General features: G+C 45.8%; 2 protein-coding genes across 2 annotated transcripts in view; one reads left to right on the plus strand and one right to left on the minus strand.

Annotated features, from left to right (window-relative positions):
* ZBTB37 (zinc finger and BTB domain containing 37) overlaps positions 1 to 23,387 on the plus strand; it is a 74,125-nt gene that overhangs the window by 35,808 nt on the left and 14,930 nt on the right. The gene's annotated exons all lie outside the window — the stretch shown is intronic.
* Positions 5,623 to 21,933, minus strand: SERPINC1 (serpin family C member 1). Its single transcript, XM_030571795.1, has 7 exons — positions 21,707 to 21,933; positions 15,663 to 16,041; positions 12,795 to 13,010; positions 12,299 to 12,436; positions 10,813 to 11,206; positions 10,197 to 10,261; positions 5,623 to 5,898 (listed from the first exon to the last, which is right to left on the minus strand). The coding sequence occupies exons 2-7, from the start codon at positions 16,035 to 16,037 to the stop codon at positions 5,725 to 5,727; spliced, it is 1,362 nt and encodes a 453-aa protein (XP_030427655.1). The 5' UTR covers positions 16,038 to 16,041; positions 21,707 to 21,933; the 3' UTR covers positions 5,623 to 5,724.

A 23,387-nucleotide genomic window follows, 5' to 3' on the forward strand; every position in this document is an offset into this window, starting at 1 on the left:
CAGAGGGAAAATAGCCTTTGGCCTGCACCTGAGACATTTTTCCTAATATGCAGCCTCCTCATCTGGTGCCCACACTCCTAGGCTGGATTAACCAAATTCTTCTCCGCAGCCCACAAGTGAAATGGAAGTCAACTCTTCCTCACCCAAAGGCCACCCCTACAAAACTAGCGCCTCCACCTGCATCTATTTGAACTCCAGGAACCTAGCTGCTGTCCCTGAAGCACCACTATTTGTACATGCAAGTAATAGGGAGGCCCCACCCTGAAAACCAGGCCCAGTACTTGCTTGTTCTTATACCCTCCTTAACCAATGAAAGAATAAGGCCTAAGAATGGGACTCAGGAGATCTGGCTTCTAATCCTAGCTCAGCCGCTGCTGTTAGATAAGTTACAGTCAACACTTTGAACAATGGCCGCTGATTTTGGGTGCTCAGCTTGAGATTGGGGCTGATTTTCAAAGGAGTTGCACATCCTCACCTCACCCTGGAGTTTGAGTGCCCAGCACTTCTAAAAATCAGGCCTTCAACGTTCTCAGGCTGGGCACCCAAAAATCAGTGGCCAGTGTGAAAATGTTGAATGTAGTCGTGAGCCTTCCCTGCTGTAAAATGGATACATGTGTCTCATAGGAAGCTGAGACTTCAGTGCTTTAAGATCCTCACTATAGTGACTTATAATGCTGTTTTACTAGCCCCATTTGGTGGAATTCACCACTTGTAACCTGCCCTTAGAGGGCAAGTCAAGCCAGGGACCAGGTTATGGAAGTGAGGAATCAGAAGTTGGTTTGTCACAGTGGAGAATAGATGATTAAAGAGATGGAGAGCTACTATGCAAATGCATATATACCCATTATATAATCCAGAACCTTTATTACATAATCCTCCATCCATTGTCTTTTCCATGATTTTGGCAAGCAGTATCCCCCGACTTACTCCTGTAACTCCCTGTGAGCCTAGGTGGCAAACTGCGGTGATTCTGGACTCTACCTATTGGAAAGTCTGTGAATAGACTGAGCCAAAAGATACTTGTGCAAGTAAATGGCTTCTGGCTGTGATGGTACAACAGCTTGAGAGACACTGTATCCATCTTAGCAAGCTTCTGTTCCCTTTCTATAGAGTTCTCAGGTGATCAGCTTTTGACAAAGTTCAGTTGCTTTCACTCCAGTGTGTGTTTATATCCATGTGGACTCTAGCACAGTCTGCCAGTAATACAAGGCATATTGGGTCAGCACAGCTGCAGCTGCACTACAGCATAAGTCTCATTACCCCAGGGAGTTCCAGCAATGCCTTTGGAATCTGCTCCTTCAGCTAGGGGTCTGGTGCTTCAGTTACTAAACCTACCAGGCTAAAGCACTTAACATTCCAAGTGTGCGAGGTGACTGGACAAAAGATGCAGCGTATTCTGTTGGGCACCTGATTTCTTTGCTACCTTTCCACAAATACACACCAGCAGGATTTTCCTGGCTGCAGAGTGCGCATAGCTCCTCTGCGCAAGCCACAAGACCCCTCCTGGGAGCAGGGTTCTCCCAGCTTCTGGCTGCAGATTTTGTTTTCTCTAGGTGCAATATGCTCCTAGAACAACTCTCACTTGTTTCCAGGCAGCTCGTCTGTGCCTTTGTTCTTCCTCTGAGCAGCTCTTTCTGGACTTACCTCTGTGTTTCAGGGGCACAGCGCAAGCAGCAGGCTGGAGAGCCGGCTCCTCCTTGCTCCGCACCTCTCTCAGCCTTCCTCTTCGCCACTAGCAGCATCAGCACCTCACCTCAGGGTCGAGGAGATGAGATGAAGGAAGCCAGAGGCTGCAGAAGGAGATGGATTTTAGGGGGGTAGGGACTAGAGCTGAGGTCCAGTAAGCAAGAGGAAGAGGCTGCCTTGGAAAAGCAGCAGCAGGGAAGGGAAATAATAGTTTGGCAGCTTTTTCTCCCTGGACTACTGGGCCACTTGTGGAGCCTGTTTGAGGACACTGGGTCCCAGCCTTTCCACCTACAGACAGCGCTGCAGCCAAGCCATCTCCTCTCAGAGAGGGGTGCTCTCTCAAACCCCAACTCCCATGGAAGAGTAGCAGCAAGGGATGAACCAAGGGGTCTGCTTGCCTTTTCTCACCTACACTCTACACAAGTTTTACACCATAAAGACAAGAACCCAGCACCCGAGAAATAAAATCATTCAGTAGCCTAAGAGTTTCAGTAACATGAAGCTGCCTGAATGTGGGGTTATAGAGTTAAGATCTCATCACATTTCGCGGAGTCGGGGGGGTGATGAGGGCGGGGAGGAGACTCAAAGTTACAACATGCTCATAATACAAAAGCAAAACCATTGTCAGCCACTTGGTCTTTCCCTGTGGAAACTCCACTTCAGGGAAAGATACTGAATATTTGACAGTATGGAAAGGCACAGGCCTTTCAGATCCTGGTTTAGAGAATCCATATAGAACACCCTTAATTCTGCCCCAGACCCACTGAGAACTAGGACGCAATCTCACAGGCAACCAACACACCTCTCTGCATTGGTGATTCCAGAAACTGGCAGATCATCTAACTTAAGTACCTTACAGTCAGTCATTGATAGGCCTATAGTGTCAAGAGCTGACTTAATGAGCTGCATAGAGGAAGCCATTTACAGTGCATGTTTTATCGCTCCAAGAAAACCCAGGAATTATGCTACATAACCTTGAGTACCATCCACTGGCACCTCATCTATAAACTATTTACAGATATACAGAGCACCCCTAACATGTTATTGTAGCATTTAGACCAGGGATCTCAAACTCAAATCACCACAAGGGCCATATGAGGATTGGTACATTGGCCCAAGGGCTGCATCACTCAAACCTCTTCATACAATGATACAAAAGTATAGTAAAAAATGAAGCATAATATAATATGCTATTAAAAGTCAATATATTAACTTTTTTAAAACTGTAACGCGAAGAGGGGTTTTAATAAAATATAAACACCTGTAACTATTCCTTATGTGGGCAGCAACACCGATGATGATCTACACTAACTGTCTATCAACACAGCTGTAATGGCAGGAACTTTTTAAAGTAACTTTTCATACAAAATGTTGTCACTTTTAACAAACATTCTTCCCAGCTACTCACAGCAAAGAATCATACATGCTGAACTTCATACCTCAGACTGCTCATCTAGCCCTGCCCCTGCCTCCCCTCTTCCCATCCCTTCCCTGCCCGAACTCTGCCCCTTCCCTGCCCCTATTCCAGGGGTTCTAAAACTGGGGGTTGGGACCCCTCGGGGGGGGGTGTGTTACAAAGTTATTACACAGGGGGTCGCAAGCTGTCAGCCTTCATTCCAAACCCGGCTTTGCCTCCAGCATTTATAATGATATTAAATAGATTTTAAGAAGTGTTTTTAATGTATAAGGGAGGTCGCACTCAGAGGCTTGCTGTGTGAAAGGGGTCACCAGTAAAAAAATGTTTGAGAGCTACTGCCCTATTCCAACTCCTTCTCTAAATCCCAGCCCTTCCTCTTCTCCTGAGCACGCGGTGTCCCTGCTCCTCCCACTTCCCTTCTGGAAAGTCCTAAATGCCACCAAACAGCTGTTCGGCAGCAGGAAGTGCTGGGAGGTAGGCAGAGGAGTGGGGACGCAGCGTGCTTGGGGGGGAGGTGGGAGGGTAGGGGGCTGGTGGAGTCGGTATCTATGGTGGGCCACAGGAAATAACTCCACAGGCCACGTGTTTGAGACCCCTGATTTAGACTGAAATGCACCTCCCTGCCTCTACATGAATACCTTATAATACCTCTGCCTCAAGGCCATGCCCTTGTCACTGATAAGAGGAAGAGCTATAAAAGCCTCAATAGGGCCACGTTCAAGACAACTATTCAGTATTCAGACACGGACAGGATAAGAGCACTGAAGTATAGCACAGACGTATAGCTACAAACCTATTCATTGGTAGAGCAAAAGTTGAGGATTGGAGACCACACTTATACAGGAGACAGATGCACAAAACCAAAGCCACACAAGCTATAGTTTCTCAGCTCCACAAACTAACTGTGCAAATGAAGGAGATAAAGGAATTCTTTAAGCCCTTAATATGGCTGGCTGATTAGCAGGAGCTAGAGGCAGAGTGGTGGTTGTTGTGTTTACCTTAATTGTGGATTTCCGTAGTTCTGAACGGAAGTGTAACTGACATGGAGCTTTCAGGACTCATTTGCAAAGCTGATGAAAAAAACCCATTTGCTTATGGGGAAAACCCTTTTAGTAACTGACAGGTATTTACAACTTTGACTGGCAGGTCCTTTTACTGGTGAATAAACAGATTTCAGTCAGGTATGTCTGACAAGTCAATATAATTTCAAAGCAATATAGTGAGGTCATGCAACTCTTTTGGCTGTCAGGTGCTTCATGTACCACCCCCTACAGGTGTTTCTGCCACAGCTACTGGGCCAAAATTTCCCAGTTAAATTACTGTAATTCATTCATGTGTATTGGGGTCCTGCCTAGACACTAGACTTTTCTGAAGGCCAACAGAAGGGTGTAATGGGCAACTGCTCTCTGCTGGTACATCTACTCTGCACGGTAAGCCCAGGGTTAGTAGAATTTGAGTCCCGGTTTGAATCCTCCACCCTTGTGGGGTCCTAGAAGCTTCACTCCAAGCCTTGGGTTAGCATGATGTGTATGTAGATAGAAGGGGAATTAGGCTTGAGCCAGAGTTTGAACCCTGGGTTTATATTGCAGTGTCAATATACCCTGACAGTTTTGCCATTGATTTCCATGGAGCATGGTTAGGCCTTAATTTAGCATTGTTCTAATGCAGTAATTTATTTATTTAATTTCGAGCCCTCCCCCTTACAAAATGGGACTGTCCAATGTAATCTGGATGGAACTGGGACCATCAATACATTGATTCGAATAAACGGATTCTACTTTAAGTAAATCAGTGGTTTGATACTGCTGTCTAATTCTGCATAGCCTAGGAAGCCTTTTAAAAGCACATACCTTAGTAGCCAAAGCTTTCAGGGCAGTATTTCTCAATTTGAGCCTCAGTGTGTTAGTGGGCATTGCAACACCACTCACTCAAATATGGCCCAGCCTCCCCTCTCATAACAGAGGGGCAAAGCAGGCCAAAATTTAAAGTGGTGGCATTCTGACTCCATGAGTGAGTGGGAAGATTCACCACACTCCAGCAGGAAGTTTGACGTGCCCATCCACTAGGATAAGAGTGGGCTGGGGAGAAACACTTATTTATTAAAGATTGAGAGCTTTAAGGATCCAGCCTGCTCCTCTCTCATGTACTGAAAGGTTTATAACAAAGAGGAAACTGGCCATTCATGTTTCAGCTTGCTGGATATTTTTTTTTAATGGAAGATGTGATCAGAGTTACAGTTGAGGCCTGAATGAGGACAACAATACACAACATAAATCTTGGTGCAAAATACTGGGAGAATTCAGCCTCCTTTTAATAGAGAGAATGCAGGATGGGACTTTCTCCGATGATGAGAGCACATCACCTGAGATGCATCACACTCCCTCGCCTGACAGTGACAGCAAGGGGGTAAACAGTTTAGTATGTTACAGTCCTTAAGTAAAGGTTGTGTCAAACAACAGTGCAGCTGCCCTGAGAGAAAGCTGGGCCTTCCCAGGAGGCCTTCAAAACAGCTGACCAACAATACTGCAGAAAATGATGCATAGGAGACAGACATGGGGAGATGATATTTTATTGACTGGATACCGATGTGGACGGAGAAGCTGGGACCTGGCCACGGCTCCTTAATGGCAGGGATTGGATATTCGGCCCATGAAGATGACGGTGTTGATGGCAACTTCCCGGATGAGCAGCAGGAAGGGCCTGTTAGCATTGAAGATCATTTTGTTCATGGGAAACGAACGCCCCGAGATCATGACTATGGTAGAAGCTGCTGCCTCACTGCCTTCCTCATTCACCTGCCAATCAGATGGAAGACGATATTAACATACAATCCCCATGTACACAGGACAGATGTGCATGCTGTAGCCCCCCACTCCTTACTTCCAGGTTGGCTGGGAGTGCATGAGAGAAAAGTCTCAGTCACCTGGCTGTGAAATGCTCACTCCCTCTGTGCAGAGCTCCCAGGCCCTACCGGCTGCACGTGGTACACCAGGCTTCTCCACATGGTACCAGAGCACCCTCCTCTGCTACAGCTAACAAAGGATTTTCAAGGAGCGGTTTTAAAAGGTTTTCCCCAATGTTTTATGGATCTGAAGCACACAGAAGAATACACAAGCATCATCTTATGTGATAAAGTCATGAGACAGTCCTTTACACTTGGTTAACATTCGAAGCATCTGGACCTAAGAGACCAGATTTTCAAACTCATCTGCTTCCAAACTCTGATGCATACATTGTGACAGACCCAGGCCAGTTGGGAACAGCAGAGTAGAAGAAGGGAGATATATTGGCCACTGGATAAGCAGTTTTCTGTTCCCTGAGTGACCAGAACAGGGGCTGCTCCAGGCTAATGAGAACACCTGACTCCAATTAACCTGCTAAGAGTCAGGTGAGGCTGTTAAGTACCTGACTCTAATTAAGGCCCCTCTGATGCTATAAAAGAGCTCACTCCAGTTAGGCTAGAGGAGAGGAAGTGCGTGTGAGGAAGTGGGAACAAGAGGCACGCAAGAAGCTGAGAGTGAGTAGGCATACTGCTGGAGGACTGAGAAGTACAAGCGTTATCAGACATCAGGAGGAAGGTCCAGTGGTGAGGACAAAGAAGGTGTTGTGAGGAGGACATGGGGAAGTAGCCCAGGGAGTTGTAGCTGTCGCACAACTGTTCCAGGAGGCACTCTAGACAGCTGCAGTCCACAGGGCCCTGGGCTGGAACCTGGAGTAGAGGGTGGGCCCGGGTTCCCCCCCCCCCCAAACCTCCCAACTCCTGATCAGACACAGGAGGAATTGACCTGGACTGTGGCTTCCACCAGAGGGGAAGGTCTCTGGGCTGTTTCCTGACCCACAGGGTGAATCTGTGAGGCGAGCAAGTCAGCCAATAAGCACAGGACCCACCAAGGTAGAAGAGGAACTTTGTCACAATGTGTAACCCCATGATTTCCAGCACGTGTAAGTATGGTCCTGTGAAAAACAGGCCCACAAACCACCTGTGCTATTCTGATCAATACACTGACAATCCTGCATCAACAGGGGGAGGAGGGACTAGTGCCCAGACTCTCAAAGGTTCTTGGGCGCCTGACTCCTACTGGTTTCAGTGGGAGTTCAGTGCCTAGATACTTTTGAAGACCTGGGCCTAGCTGATTTAGGAGAATCTAGAGATGGAGAAAGATTAATCTAAAGTTCTACATCTGCAACATTAGCTGTGGAAGCAAGACCAGCATCATTTTAAAGAATCCTTATTGACGTTGCAGGAACAAACTGTCTTGATGTGTAGAAAGAATAGTAAATATGACAGGCGACCAGCTTGGCTTAACAGTGAAATCCTTGCTGATCTTAAACACAAAAAAGAAGCTTACAAGAAGTGGAAGATTGGACAAATGTCCAGGGAGGAGTATAAAAATATTGCTCAGGCATGCAGGAGTGAAATCAGGAAGGCCAAATCACACTTGGAGTTGCAGCTAGCAAGAGATGTTAAGAATAACAAGAAGGGTTTCTTCAGGTACGTTAGCAACAAGAAGAAAGTCAAGAAAAGTGTGGGCCCTTTACTGAATGACGGAGGAACCGAGTGACAGAGGAGGTGGAAAAAGCTAATGTACTCAATGCTTTTTTTGCCTCTGTCTTCACAAACAAGATCAGCTCCCAGACTGCTGCACTGGGCAGCACAGCATGGGGAGAAGGTGATCAGCCCTCTGTGGAGAAAGTAGTGGTTCAGGACTATTTAGAAAAGCTGGACAAGCACAAGTCCATGGGGCTGGATGCGCTGCATCCGAGGGTGCTAAAGGAGTTCGCGGATGTGATTGCAAAGCCATTGGCCATTATCTTTGAAAACTCATGGCGATTGGGGGAAGTCCCAGATGACTAGAAAAAGGCTAATGTAGTGCTCATCTTTAAAAAAGGGAAGGAGGAGGATCCAGGGAACTACAGGCCAGTCAGCTTCACCTCAGTCCCTGGAAAAATCATGGGGCAGGTCCTCAAGCACTTAGAGGAGAGCAAAGTGATTAGGAACAGTCACCATGGATTCACCAAGGGCAAGTCATGCCTGACCAACCTGATTGCCTTCTATGATGAGATAACTGGCTCTGTGGATGAAGGGAAAGCAGTGGACGTGTTATTCCTTGACTTTAGCAAAGCTTTTGATACGGCCTTCCACAGTATTCTTGCCAGCAAGTTAAAGTATGAGCTGGATGAATGGACTATAAGATGGATAGAAAGCTGGCTAGATCATCGGGCTCAACAGGTAGGTGATCAATGACTCCATGTCTAGTTGGCAGCCAGTATCAAGCGAAGTGCCCCAAGGGTCGGTCCTGGGGCCGTTTTTGTTCAATATCTTAATTAATGATCTGAACGATGGCTAGGACTGCATGATCAGCAGGTTTGCAGATGACGCTAAACTGGGAGGAGTGGCAGATACGCTGGAGGGGAGGGATAGGATACAGAGGGACCTAGATAAATTAGAGGATTGAGCCAAGAGAAATCTGATGAGGTTCAACAAGGACAAGTCCAGAGTCCTGCACTTAGGATGGAAGAATCCCACGCACTGCTACAGACTAGGGACCAAGGGGCTAGGCAGCAGTTCTGCAGGAAAGGGCCTAGGGGTTACAGTGGATGAGAAGCTAGATATGAGTCAACAGTGTGCCCTTGTTGCCAAGAAAGTTACGGCATTTTGGGCTGCATTAGGAGGAGCGTTGCCAGCAGATCGAGGGGAGTGATTATTCGACTCTATTTGACATTGGTGAGACCTCATCTGCAGTACTGTGTCCAGTTTTGGGCCCCACACTACAAGAAGGATGTAGAAAAACTGGAAAGAGTCCAGTGGAGGGCAACAAAAATGATTAGGGGGCTGGAGCACATGATTTATGAGGAGAGGCTGAGGGAACTGAGATTGTTTAGTCTGCAGAAGAGAAGAATGAGGGGGGATTTGATAGCTGCTTTCAACTACCTGAAAGGGGGTTCCAAAGAGGATGGATCTAGACTGTTCTCAGTGGTACCAGATGACACAGGGGTCCCCAATGTGGTGCCTGTGGGCGCCATCGTGCCCGCGGGGGCATCTAAATGTGTCCACATCCTGGTCGGCAGTCAAGCATCTGCCGAAATTCCGCAAATTTCTGCGGCATTTCAGAGGCGACGCCTCTCAATGACGCTGCTTGCCACCAACAAGCGACGTCATCAAGGGGCGGCATTTCGGCGGATGCTCCACTGCCGCCATGGTCCTTCGTCTGGCGCCCACTAGACGAAAAGGTTGAGGACACTGAGGTGACAGAACAAGGAGTAAAGGTCTCAAGTTATGGGGGGGGGGTTTAGGTTAGATATTAGGAAAAACTTTTTCACTAGGTGGGTGGTAAAGCACTGGAATGGGTTACCTAGGGAGGTGGTGGAATCTCCTTCCTTAGAGGTCTTTAAGGTCAGGCTTGAGGAAGCCCTGGCTGAGATGATTTAGTTGGGGATTGGTCTTACTTTGAGCAAGGGGGTTGGACTAGATGACCTCCTGAGGTCCCTTCCAAGCCCTGATATTCTATAATTACAATCACTGCTATTGAAATGTTTTAAAGCAAGTTTTACTGTTAAGTAAAAGGATAGTTATTGTCTCATAACTTCCCAGGACAAATAACTTTAATATTAAAGCACCGGATCAGAACTGTCTAACTAAAATAATGACATTGAATTGGTAGCCCTGCCGAAACCCTGGATTCATCCCACCCGCACCCCCATTCTTTGGCAGCCAGCCTTACAGGGTATTTCTTATATAGGCCCAACAATGCTGTAGGGGTCTGATCCAAAGCCCTCTGAAATTAATGGGAAGACTTGACTTCAACAAGCCTTGGCTCAGCCCCTAGGTTCTTTACAAACTCCAAACTACATGTTCTACTTTGTGCTGTGGGGCTTTGGAATTCAGTTGGTGGTGGTTTCAGTGCCATATCTTCCCCTGCCACAGACAGGAACCCAGAAGAGTCACAGGCGTCGATTGGAGATGAGTGCACAATTTTAAGTTTATCGGAGGCAAGAGGAGGGAAGGGAAAAGGTTTTTGCTGTTAAAAAGACTAAACAAAAAGTTACATTAAAAGAAACAAACTACAGGAGAGCACCGGAAAGCAACACTTACCTCAAGGAAGGCTTTGTGGAAAGCATCAGACACATACAGGTCTGTACGGCCCTCTGCAACTATACCTAAAAAAACCCCAACAAGCCATAAACAGACAGGGAAATTCAAGGACAGCTTTTTGAGAAGATAACACTCTGAGCACCAAAGCATTTTGCTCTCACACAGAAGGAGTTTGAGGCAGACGATGACACTTATGGGGAAAGGGCAAATGAAATGAGGACAAGGGTCAAGCTAAAGATCCAAATTCCACTCTGCTGCCACAGTATTAGGATTTCCACTGATATCACTGTGGCCCAAGTGTTCGTATCTAAGGGTAGATTTGGGCCCTTAGCACTGAACAATTTGCAGGCAAGTTTAGTGCTGGTGGAAGATGCCAATCTGACAATCCTTTCTCTGTAGATTCAACCCTGACCCACACAGGCCAACCCTAGGATCAGAGGGGACTTTTCCCCAGTGGTGTCTCTGGATTTTGTGATCAAGACACTTGTGCACTGCTCAGTGAAGAAGCCACTACAGTTCTAGCACTGCTTTCAAGTATTTGGCCCCCTCCACACAGTGCTGCTTCATTTAATTTCCGTCCCCCCCCAGCTCTCAGTGGGAACCTGCCAGGACTGACCTGGCAGCTTGGCACTTTCAGGACTGAAAAGATCCACCAGCCCCATGTGCTGCAGCTTCTCCTTCAAGCTGAAGTTGTCTTCGATGCGGAAGCGGGGGAGGTAGACAGAGAGCGAGATCTCCTTCATAGAGCCCAGCCAGCTCTGCAGCCGCTCTGGTGTCAGGTCCCGCTCCACTTCTCCAAGAGATGTGCCCATGGTTGGCAGGATGAGAACCATGGTGATGTCATCCCCTTTGTAAGGTAGCTCCACCACCTGCACGTGGTCACTGGGGACAGAGACGTGACGGAACTTGTTCTCCTGGTACATCATGGGGGTGGCACAGATCTGGCTGTCGCTTCTATAGAACTTATCCCTTTTTGTGTTCTGAGCAGGGAACTCAGATTTCCAGTGCCCCTGGGGGACCATAAAAACAGACAGTAATCAGCCACAGATCCAAGAATCCCAGCCCCATGGCCCAGTGCACGCTGAGCAATGGGGGAAATCAGTGCATTGCTCTCCCCTCTTCAAAAAGGGATGCTCTCCAGATCATCATTGGCTTCCCATTTGTTACTAGCAGCACCTCCTATTGCCCATGCTAGTGATAGGAAGGACTAGGGGCAGTTTTGGCTGTTGCAAAACTTCAACAAGGATTCCGGTTTTTCAGAAGCAAACGGAGATCAAGATCCCATTGAACCTGAATCCCCCAAAGTTTTGTAAGAGAAGGTGCTGGCTCACCACTGTTGTGGTGAATAGTGCTTTGCATTTCTGTAGTGAACAAATGAGGTTAGCCTCACAACCTCCGCCCACACCCACAGTGGGGAGGCGGCTACAGATAGGGAAATGGACACAGAGAGGCTAAGTGACTTAGCTGACACCACATAGCTCAGTGGCAGAGCTGGTTACGGAATGGACAACTCTCCTATCCCGGAAGGATGCTCTTCAGCCCCCCTACTATCTCCCTGAAATGGAATTGACGTACAGAACTCACTGGCTTGTCCCCAGTTGTGCTGATTGTTGACTGTGCATCTCACCACAGCTTGGGAAATGAAATCAGAGCGGTCAGATGTACTTTCGGGGCTGTAGAATTTGGAGCTAGATTCAAATTTCAGACCCTTGCCATATCTTAGGGGTGTTTGGATCTGAGATTTTGGCACAACACAAATAGGGGCCAGGCAAGGAATTCTGATCTGGATTCCAGACCTCTCCCCACAACACAAAGATCAGGGATGAGAAGGTCCAGGTTTTTGGTTTGGTTTGCACCCCTCTCTCCCTTATAGTGAGCTTCACTTTTCAGTTCTCTGTCTCAATGTTGGTGTGTCTGGGTTTTCACTGCTGTCCCCTGAGTCATCACAGCTGACAGGTCTGAGCCAGCATCTTCGTTTCTTAAAGCTTCAGTGTGTATGGGCTAAGAGTCATCTACTGACTTCTCATCACATCACCCAAAGCCTGGCTATAGACCTCCCCTCTCCCCAGGGGAGCAGATTTCCCTAGGGTTGTTTCCCGTACCTTAAAGTAAATGGTGTTGACCAGCACCAGAACAGTGAGGTCATCAATGCCTCCCTCAGGGATCACGTCAGTAATGCGCTTCTCAGTTTTATTAGCGATCCACTCATTAATTAGAGTCCTGGACTGCTCTGGCTTTTCCTGGAGGAATAGACCCAAAACAATAAGTTACATGGGGATTTTCAACGACCCATTGTCTCTCTCTGTAGGAGGCAGCCACCAAGAAGTGGGGGGGCATGTTCCCCGTGCAGACAGTGTATTCTGAGCACCATGCTGCAGTACTCAGAAGTGGGAAGCTTGTAAATGGATGAACCAGAATCTGAGCTTAAAGCCGGTTCGGTCAGTAGCAAAACTGTGCTGCATTCAACCACACTCAAGTCATACGTAGCCCCTGGTTCACAGCACCCACTAGGTCGCTCAGGTGAGGTAAGGGAGAGAATTTATTATCAACAGCACAAGGATTTGGAAAGGGATAGAAACCAAAGTCCTTCAGACTCACTTTGAAGTTCAAGGGCCAGAGTTTGGCTCCATAAACCACCTCACTGATATTCTGGTAGGTCTCGTTGAAGGTCAGAGATTTCTCCCCAAAGAGGCGATTGGCCGACACCAGCTCTGAGGATTTGTTGGCCTTCTTATAAAGCCGGCAATTCAGCTTGGCAAAGAAGAAGTGGATCTGATCAGATGTCTTCTCTGAAATGGTATCAAACCGGAAAACCTAGGAAACCAAAGGAGAGAGACGGAATCACAGACATGGCTCCCCATTTCCTGGAGCCACAGGCAGAGGGGACAGACTGATAACTGCTCAATAACAGTAACCACACAGACACAGGGACACTGGACCACTCACTCTGGACTTGGTGAGAGCTCTTGGTTTGTTTGGTTTTATTCACATGGAAGCAGAGATAGGCCTGATCCAACCCCCTGGATAGGGACTGGAGATTTGTGGAGTTTAGACACATCCACAAACTTTTCAGCTGAGCCCATCTCTCTGCATGAAAGCTGGGTGCAGCTGTGCAGAAACAAGGCTTTGAACTGTCCAGAATACAAACACCATTTAACAAAGAAAGTCTGTATGAAAATCATACAGCTGCTCCTCTTTCTTCTCATCCCCTTCAAAGCACAGCTGTCTCCTCTCCCATGCTCAGACTACACCCTGCCCATGCCCCTCCCCAATTGCCCCTTTTGTCTGATCACTTCTTTTAAGTCTCTACCTTACACCAAGAACAGCCTCACAATTCTCATTCACCAACCGTCCTCCCTCTCTCCTTTCAGGAAGCGAGTGGAGCCCTTATGGCTGCTGCATGTGGAATCAGGAGACCTGGATTCTTTTAAATCCTGGGCACTAGTCTGGGAAATGTCTCTGCTGCAGGATTTCTACATGACTTTGGGCCTGCCACTAAGGGTTTGTCTACCCAGGAAATGTTTCTAGTTATACCACCAGTATAGTCACATCACTGCAATCATACCAGTGTAACTATCCATGTGGACATGCTTATTCAGGAATAAGAGTCCACCTGAGGTGTTACATCAGTGTAACGATAATGGTTTAAATTCTTTATTTACACTAGTATAACTTTCCCAGGCAGACAAAGCCCTAGCCTCCCTGGGCCTCAGTGCCCTTCTGAAACTTCCCTACCTTACAGATGCATTGGGAGGATAAATACATTAAAGATTGTGAGGTGCTCAGATAGGACAGTAATGGGGGTGCATCTGGGTACCTTAGACAAATGACTGCTACAGAGGCAACTGGTGTCAGACAAAGAACTAGCACATCTGGCTCACAGTCCTGTGCCTCCCGGAGCACACCTCTCACTGGGTTAGTCAAAGCAGAGCAGTACAAGCAAAACGAACAGAGCTAGAATCCTAATTATAATTGCAGGCTCAAACAATCTGCCATTCGGGCAATGGGTGGATCTTGTTTCTGGAACTGCTGCTTTGCTACAGTCCATGCAAATCATTTACTCATGAGGCAGGAGCACTTACCTTGCTGCAGTAACTTCGACTTCGAGATCTAATGCCAAATACAAATGGTACAAGCCATTTATATTCTCAGCTGCACTCCCCTCTATTGGCTTCTATCCCATGGAGTTTTCATACACATTATGGAGGAGCCCTCTGGAAACTAACACTGCCATGGCCCCAGTAGGAAACTAGAGACCCTGAAAGTCACAAGAGTTACAGCTAGTGACACATGCCTAAAGTGCCCTTTGCTGGCTATTGTGAGAACCAGAAACCCCTGCTCCTCACTTCAACTGCTCTGTGTTAGCTTTATTTTCAGTCTTTCCAAAGAGATGCTCATGCCAGTGGAAGCTCGTTTCACTCAGGCCACCCAAGAGTCACCACCCAGCAACAACTGGGTGTGGATCTGGAGAATGCCCTGGACCTGGCTCCAGGGAGATGCCTCAGGCACCTTTTCATTGATTCATATTTTTGCTAATGGGATCCCCAGCAAAGTGAAGACACTGAGCCTGTCCTCCAAGTCTATTGCAAATGGTGCTAGCTTAGCCATGCACCGTTGGAAGCAGTTGCACATGTGAGCTCATAAGGGGCTGCATCCAGCTGCATTAGCATCAATGGGACTTATGCCATTGACTTCAATGGGAGCCTGATCAGCCTGAGGTTCATTAGAAGCACACTGGTGGGACCACTCAGTGGTTAACACCATAGATTTCCCTAGGACAGGCACAGACTGTGATAGGAGACCCTCAGTGCAGTTAAGTGCCTTGAGATCAGTAAGGCTCTCAGCTTCCTGGATACTGGGTGATGCTGTGAATTTATTTTGTATGAACACAGAAGTCAGTGTGTGGTCTCCACCCCATCCCTTATTCATTGCAGGAGGTAGCCTTTGTCCAGCAGCATTTCCATGGAGCGACAGGAGAATTATTTTCCTGCGGGAGGGGCATCCTGAGTTTGGGCTGCAGTACGAACACTAACCCCGTGCCCACGTTAGAAGGATCTCTCTCTGCGTGTCTAACATGGCCCAGCTACACATTGTCAGGTCCACTAGGAGCCAAGTATTTGACTTCTCCTCTGTGCCCCTTGAAAAGTTTCCCACTCCTCCATATGGAGTCAATAGGCCCAAACTCAGCATGCATCAGAAGAATTTTCTCCAACCACTGGATCTAGGAGTTGGATTCCCAACATACCAGGGGAAAACCAGCCTGGAGCTTCCTGCAGTGCTCTCCAACAGGACAGGTGTCCTGACAAGGGGCTTGTTTAGCCAAGAGGTCTCTCTCTTTCTCTAAGCAGGGAAATGTCCTGAGTGGAGGAGCCCAAGAGAGATTTATCCCTAACAAACAGCTGGCAGCTTGCTCTAACCTCAGTTGTTAGGATAGCAACTTTAAGAGGCTGAGATGGTGCCACTCACCTCCATGAGCTGCTGGAGGGTTTTACCGCAAGCACCAAGTTTGGTCATTGCAAAGGCTGTGGAGATGCTGAGGGGTGACATGAAGATGTTTTCATTGTCATTTTTGGAGTCTGCCAGGTATTTGTAGAATTCCGTGGCGAAGCGGGTGTTGGCCTTTGATAACTCCCAGACACGGGGATTGGTAGATTCTGGAATCTTCTCCTTCACTTGCTCCAGCCCTAGCCCCTCACTCTCCTTCTTCTCAGGGTTACGGTAAATGCACATGGGATTCACTGGGATATCCCTTGGCTTTGCAGTGCAGATATCTTCCACAGGGTGGTACTGAGGAGCTACTGCACCCCAGAGGCTGATGATCAACCACATGAATAGATGCATCCTCCTGAAACCAGAAAGAGAAGTTACAATCCAGCTGCAAGCCTTGCATGAGCCATCCCTCCAAACGGACTCATGGACATAACAGCCATTGTATCCGTCTCCTCTCCAAGCTCACTAGTCCCATTGTAAACAGGGGCGGCTCCAGGCACCAGCACACCAAGCGCATCCCTGGGGCTGCCTGCCAGTCGCCATGAGGGTGGCAGTCAGACTGCCTTCGGTGGCATGCCTGCAGGAGGTTTGCCAGTCCTGCAGCTTTGGCGGTGGGTATGCTGAAGGCATGGAACTGGCAGACCTCCTGCAGGCATGCTATCAAATCCATGTGACCAGCAGACCTCCCACAAGCATGCCGCTGAAAGCTGCCTGCCTGCTGTGCTTGGGGCAGCAAAATACATAGAGCCACCCCTGATTGTAAACTTCATATGGAAATCGTTCTATGCCTCAGGGCTGTCGATTAATCACAGTTAAATTCACATGATTAACTCAAAACAATCGTGATTAAAAAATTAATTGCAATAAATTGGAGTTTTAACAGCACTGTTAAACAATAGAATACCAATTGAAATGTATTAAATATTTCTGGATGTTTTTCTACATTTTCAAATATATTGTATTTTATGTTGTAATTGAAATCAAAGTGTACAGTGCTCACTTTATTTTTATTACAAATATTTGCACTGTAAAAATGATAAACAAGACAGTATTGTTCAATTCACCTCATTCAGTTACTGTAGGGCAATCTCTATCATGAAAGTGCAACTTACAAATGTAGATTTTTTTGTTACATAACTGCATTCAAAAGCAAAAGAACATGAAACTTTACAGCCTACAAGTCCACTCAGTCCTACTTCTTGTTCAGCCAATTGCTAAGACAAACAAGTTTGTTTACATTTATGGGAGATAATCACTGTCCCCTTTTTATTTACAATGTCACCTGAAATGAGAACAGGCATTCACATGGCACTTTTGTAGCTGGCATTGCAAGGTATTTACATACCAGGTATGCTAAACATTTATATGCCTCTTCATGCTTCAGCCACCATTCTAGAGACATGCTTCTATGCTGATGATGCTCGTTAAAAAAATAATGCATTATTAAATTTATGACTTAACTCCTTGGGGGAGAATTGTATGTTTCCTGCTGTTTTACACACATTCTGCAATACATTTCATGTTGTAGCAGTCTCAAGTGACCCAGCAGATGATGTTCATTTTAAGAACAATTTCACTGCAGAGTTGACAAAATGCAAAGAATGTACCAATGTGAAAATTTTAAAGATAGCTACAGCATTCGACCCAAGGTTTAAGAATCTGAAGTGCCTTCCAAAATCCGAGAGGGACGAGGTGTGGAGCATGCTTTCAGAAGTCTTAAAAGCACAACACACTGATGTGGCAACTACAGAATCCAAACTACCAAAAAAGAAAAATCAGCCTTCTGCTGGTGGCATCTAACTCAGATGATGAAAGTGAACATGCACTGGTCCTCACTGCTTTGGATCATTATTGAGCAGAACCCGTCACCGCTATCTGGAAGGGTGGTTGAAGCATGAAGGGACACATGAATCTTTAGCATATTTAGCACATAAATATCATGCGACACTAGCTATAACAGTGCCATGCGAATGCCTGTTCTCTTTCAAGAGACATTGTAAACGAGTAGTGGGCAGCATTATCTCCTGCAAATGTAAACAAACTGTCTGGGCGATTGCCTGTACAAGAAGTAGGTCTGAGGGAACTTTCTAGGCTCTAAAATTTTACATTGTTTTATTCTGAAGTTATTTTTTTGTACAGAATTCTACATTCGTTAAGTTCATCTCATAATAGAGACTAAACTACAGTACTTGTATTAGGTGAACTGAAAAATACTATTTCTTTTGCTTTTTACAGTGCAAATATTTGTAATAAAAATAAATATTAAGTGAGCACTGTTCACTTGTATTCTGTGTTGTAATTGAAATAAAAATATTTGAAAAAATAAAACATCAAAAATATTTAAATAAATGGTATTCTATTATTAACAGCGCAATTAATCATGATTTATTTTTTTTAATCCCTTAACAGCTCTATTCTAAACATTTTCCTAATCCTTAGCAGGAGATGAGCTCCATGCTCAGTCCCAGCTCTATTTTATGTTATTGAAAGGGATAGCTCAGTGGTTTGAGCATTGGCCTGCTAAACCCAGGGGTTGTGAGTTCAATCCTTGAGGGGGCCACTTAGGGATCTGGGGTAAAAATCAGCAGTTGTTTCTGCTAGTGAAGGCAGGGGCCTGGACTCGATGACCTTTTGAGGTCCCTTCCAGTTCTAGGAGACTGATATATCTCAATTTTTTTTTATTTTTTATTACAACATGAGAAATAAGTCAGAAGAGTGAGAGGACAGTAAAATGGTCTTTTAAAGTGACAGTCCTACAAGGTGCTAAGTGGAGGTGCCTGCCCAATGCCAACTGCTGTTTGAAGATCTCAATGAACTTTTACATTCATTAACAGTCACTGTGCCCCTGCAAGTTATGTCAGTATTACTGATTGGGAAATCAGGCCAAGCAGAAAAGGGGCTGTCAGAATGTCACTCAAGGCAAAGGTTAGCCAAACAACGATCACTGACTGATGGTCACACCTCTGCTTGTGCAGGGATTATATAAATCCCACCACATCTTATGTTGCTCTAATCAGCAGTAGCATAGCACCTCAGCCTCGTGTAGGTATAGTGGAATGCGCAGTGTTTAGTACACCTGTTTGTAAGGCTTCCATCACTATGGTTTCTACATGCATTGTTACATGTCTTAACACTGGGTTTGATCAGATATCCTATGCGCTGCAACATACAGACCATGCTTCTGTCTAGCTTGAAAGAGAAGGAATGGAAACTTGGCTACTCACCTAGGACTCAGTACTCCATGGAGAACCTTTGCAAAAAGATGGGTCTATCTTAGGTTTTCCCATAGTGCCCATCACCACAGTAACCCAGCATGGCATACGTTAAGGCTAGGTGCAAGATGAGATGCATTTATCTAGAGTGATTCCAGAGATACGGTTTCACTAGCAGGAAAGTGTGGCCTCTTGCAGTACAATTTTGACTCCAAGGCATTTGGATTGAATGGTATTGGGAAGGAAGGGTGGCTTTGTGGTTAACACAGTGGTCTATGACACAGATCTGAGTTCCATTCCTGGCTCTATCACAAACACTGTGCATGACCTTGTGCAAAAATCACTTAAGCTGTGCCTCACTTTCTCTTCTAGAATGGAGATAATCTTTCTTCTCATTCTTTGCCATCTTTTCTCTTTAGATTGCAAGCTCTCCAGGGCAGAACTGGCCTTGTTAGGTGTCTGCAGAATGGCTAGCACAATGATCTTGCTTGAGGGTGGTAGCCACTTCTATTATTTACATCATAATCAACAATGCAGTGGTGACAAGTGCTACAGAGATACCTAGCAACAGAGTGAAGAGCTGCAGGCGAATAGCCAGGAAAACTACCCCCAGTGTTAGCTTCTGAACATTTCATTCCCATTGTGAGCAATGAGCAAGGGGTCAAGGCAAGATTGAGATCTGCACCCAAGGATCTCTGCTGTGTACATGGACAGCCAGAACTGCTATTGCTTTCCTCACTTTTAGCCTACCATTTTCACTGGAGAAGGTTTTTCTGAGTATTAGAACTGCTCCATCAATATTGTATAAGTGACTGATTTTGCATCATATCTCCCATTTCAGGATGTTGGGAAGAGCGGCAGCAAGCTGCAGGCCCCAACTCAGCTCTCAGTCAAATGCAAGGACAGGGTTATTTACAGACACAGACATGCTGTCTGTGATAGCCTAATGTCCGAATTTTCAAAGTTAAAAGCCCTTGTAAAGGCACGTGCCTTAGTGCCTATCATCATAGTGTCTAGGCATTGCTTTTTCTATAACCAGGCTAAAGCTCAGATGCATTCTTCGGAAGTCAAAAAAGCTAATAGAATGTTGGGAATCATTAAGAAAGGAATAAGACAAGACAAAGTATGTTGCCTCTATATAAATCCATGGTACGCCCACATCTTGAATACTGCATACAGATGCGGTCAGCCCATCTCAAAAAAGATGTATTGGAACTGGAAAAGGTTCAGAAAAGGGCAACAAAAATGATTAGGGGTATGGAAAGGCTTCCGTATGAGGAGAGATAAATAAGACTGGGACGTTTCAGCTTGGAAAAGAGACGACTAAGGGGGAATATGATAGAAGTCTATAAAATCTTGACAGGTGTGGAAAAAGTAAATGAGGAAGTGTTATTTACTCCTTTTCATAACACAAGAACTAGGGGTCACCCAATGAAATTAATAGGCAGGAGATTTAAAACAAATAAAAGGAAGTATTTCTTTGCACAGTCAATCTGTGGAACTCCTAGCCAGAGGATGGTGTGAAGGCTAAGACTTTAACAGTTCAAATAAGAACTAGATAAGTTCATGGAAGATAGGTCCATCAATGGCTATTAGCCAGGATGGGCAGGGATGGTGTCCCCAGCCTGTTTGCCAGAAGCTGAGAATGCATCACTTGATTACTTGTTCCGTTAATTCCCTCTGGGGCACCTGGCATTGGCCATTGTTGGAAGACAGAATACTGGGCTAGATGGACCTTTGGTCTGACCCAGTATCATAAGAACATAAGGCCAGTGAATTCCACATACGTGGGGCCCTGGCAATACAAACCTTACTGAAAGATGCTCAGATACCACTGCAAAGGGCATGGATGCAAACCTAAATAGAGCAGAGAAGATTAGCTGGTCCTGCCTTACTCCAGTGGTCATGTTTTAAACACAGATGGTGGAATTCTAGTTTGACTGCAGTTAATGGCCAAACTCCCACAGGTAAGTTGTTTTTTTGCGCCCTTCTAGCCTAATGCTGGAGTGGTAGGGTCAGGTAGAGAATTGCTTAATCAGCTCAAAACTGCAAGGCTCCAAGCAGTCTCTTGCATTGATCACGGGAAGTTCAAGAGTCAACACCCAGAACACACTTTAGAAACCTCCTCCTCCTCCCACATCAGAATTAGGGTCCACATATCCCAGTAATTTTCCATTCCAGTACCTTTGCTCAACAACGTTGTCTTCTGACAAAGGGCAGTGTTCACAAATGTTATAAACTTATGGATAATTCTCTAACAAACATGCCAGAGGTGTGCTCCCTCCACTCCATGCTAGAAGTAGTGCTAAGAAATCAGTCACTATTATTTGCTTCGAGTGTTTGAAAGCTTAACAAATATTAAGGAGCTTAAGCCTTTGTGGAATTGCTCCCACCAGAGAGAGAGAGAGAGAGAGAGAGAGAGAGAAATTCCCAGGAAAAAGTAGATGCCCCACTGAAGTTCCCAACCTGAGACGTATAGCATTTTAGAGACGAGTGAGATAAAGCCAGGACTTTCCAAACCTCCTTGAAACAACTGCTCCTCACTTTACAGTTTAAGAAGAAGTGAAGGGTTTGCAGGCATTATAGTGAGCAGCACACAGCATAACCGGGATCTCTAGGAAACCTAGACAGAATTCTACAAATACAGCCCCTCAGCACTGCAGTCAGGGATCCCTGACAGACAAGCAGTCCAGCGATGGCTGGAGTGTGTAGATTTCTACAAACTGGGATGAGTCCATGAAAAACCATGTTAATTAACATGAAAATCTCATTGGAAGCAAGCAGGACTGTGGAACCAATTCCACTTACCTTGTGGTGTGTCAGATTCCTCGCCTACAGGACGTGATCTGCAACGTACAGTGACAGGCACGCTTGCTTTAGAGCAGGGAAAAATCAGAGACAAAGCTAGTCAATAGTTGCTTCTGCACTGAATTTCTGCACTCCACCAGAGCTCTGTCAAGTCGGGGGAGAAAGGGAGGGAAGAAGTGGGATGTTGAGGTCAAAGGCTGATGACCAACCGTGGAAGGTTAAGCAAAGAGTTGAACAAAGCAATGTTTGATCTGAAAAAAGGTTTTAAAGTTCAGTCTGATGAGGGAAAGTTTGGTCACCTTCTCCACACAGACTCCAGGGCTTCCCAATTTCTGGCTGATAAAACACACAGAAGTTTTCCAGAACTCAAATGATTGTAGATTTAGAAACTCAGCTCAGGCCAATTCCTCCTCCCCCCGCACCCAAATACAAGTTGGGAAAGATTTGCATATTTTCCATTCTGCAGCAGTTTGGACTAAATCACACACTTCTGTTCTTTAGTTTTCCCATTGGTCAACTGGGGATCATGATTCTTCACCATCTCACAACTGGCATGGATGGGAGCTGGGTGCTGATTTAATTCAACAACAACAGATGCAGTTTGATTTAAAAAGCCAATCGGATTGGGTTTATCTTGCAATAATCAGTAACATCTTCACAATAGAGGCCACTGTAAGAGCACACACGAAACCCACTACCCTCCACACTGCAAAACACCCAGGATTATGTGTAAAAATCCCAACTGTTTGTGAAGCACTGTCCTGTTTTCATTCCTGCCAGAGAGCAAGTTTTGGCAGAACTGGACTGTAAGCTAGAGCTGCAGTGCAAGTTACTGAATAACACACAGATTAGTCCTTTGAAGGCATTGTTTGAAATGCCTCTTCATGGGAGATGAGCCATAAAACTATAGTCTTTAGTACAGATAACCTACTAGAAAGAAGGCTCTAAAGGTTTATCAGACTGGTTTTCCAAGGTGCTGAGCACTGACAAATCCTATAAACTTCAATGGGAATTTGGGGGTTCTCAGCACTACTGGATGGGGAGGGAGTAAGGGGAGGAGAGAAAAATCAGATAATTGGTTTACATTCACCAAATATCATTTGTAGGCCTTGTAACTGAGAATAAAACTTTCAACATAAGCAAAGGAAGGCATTTGTCATGGCCCCGTCCCCTTAATTCATTGGGAATGCGTATTTTCCACCAGGGCAAGAAAAGCACATTTGTATTACTGAGGAATTAGCCCTTTGCTTCAGGACAGATTGATAAGAGCCTAGCCCAATGCACCCTAAAATTCAGAGATTCCCAGTGACCGTAGTGGGTGGTGTTCGAAGAGCACCAATTAGAAAGTTAAGGTTGCAGCAGAATTGTGATATAAATAAATTCCATATACATAGGGAGCTAGCATTGGTAGAAGGTAGACTGAAGTGCAGATTTGGGGCCATTTAGCCAAGAGACAAACCTCTCTCTGCTCCAAAAAGTGATTTGATTTTTAAAATGGACAGGTTTTTACAGCATGCAGGGTTGTTGTAGCCATGTCGGTCCCAGGATATTAGAGACACAAAATGGGTCAGGAGCTTTTTTAGTGGACCAACTTCTGTTGGTGAGAGAAGCTCTCGAACTAGAGAGAGCTCTTCAGTCACCTTATCGCTCTAGGCTTTTACAGTGCTTTGTTGGATCATAG

This window comes from Gopherus evgoodei, chromosome 8 (genome assembly GCF_007399415.2).
Source record: "Gopherus evgoodei ecotype Sinaloan lineage chromosome 8, rGopEvg1_v1.p, whole genome shotgun sequence".
Taxonomy (NCBI): domain Eukaryota; kingdom Metazoa; phylum Chordata; order Testudines; family Testudinidae; genus Gopherus; species Gopherus evgoodei.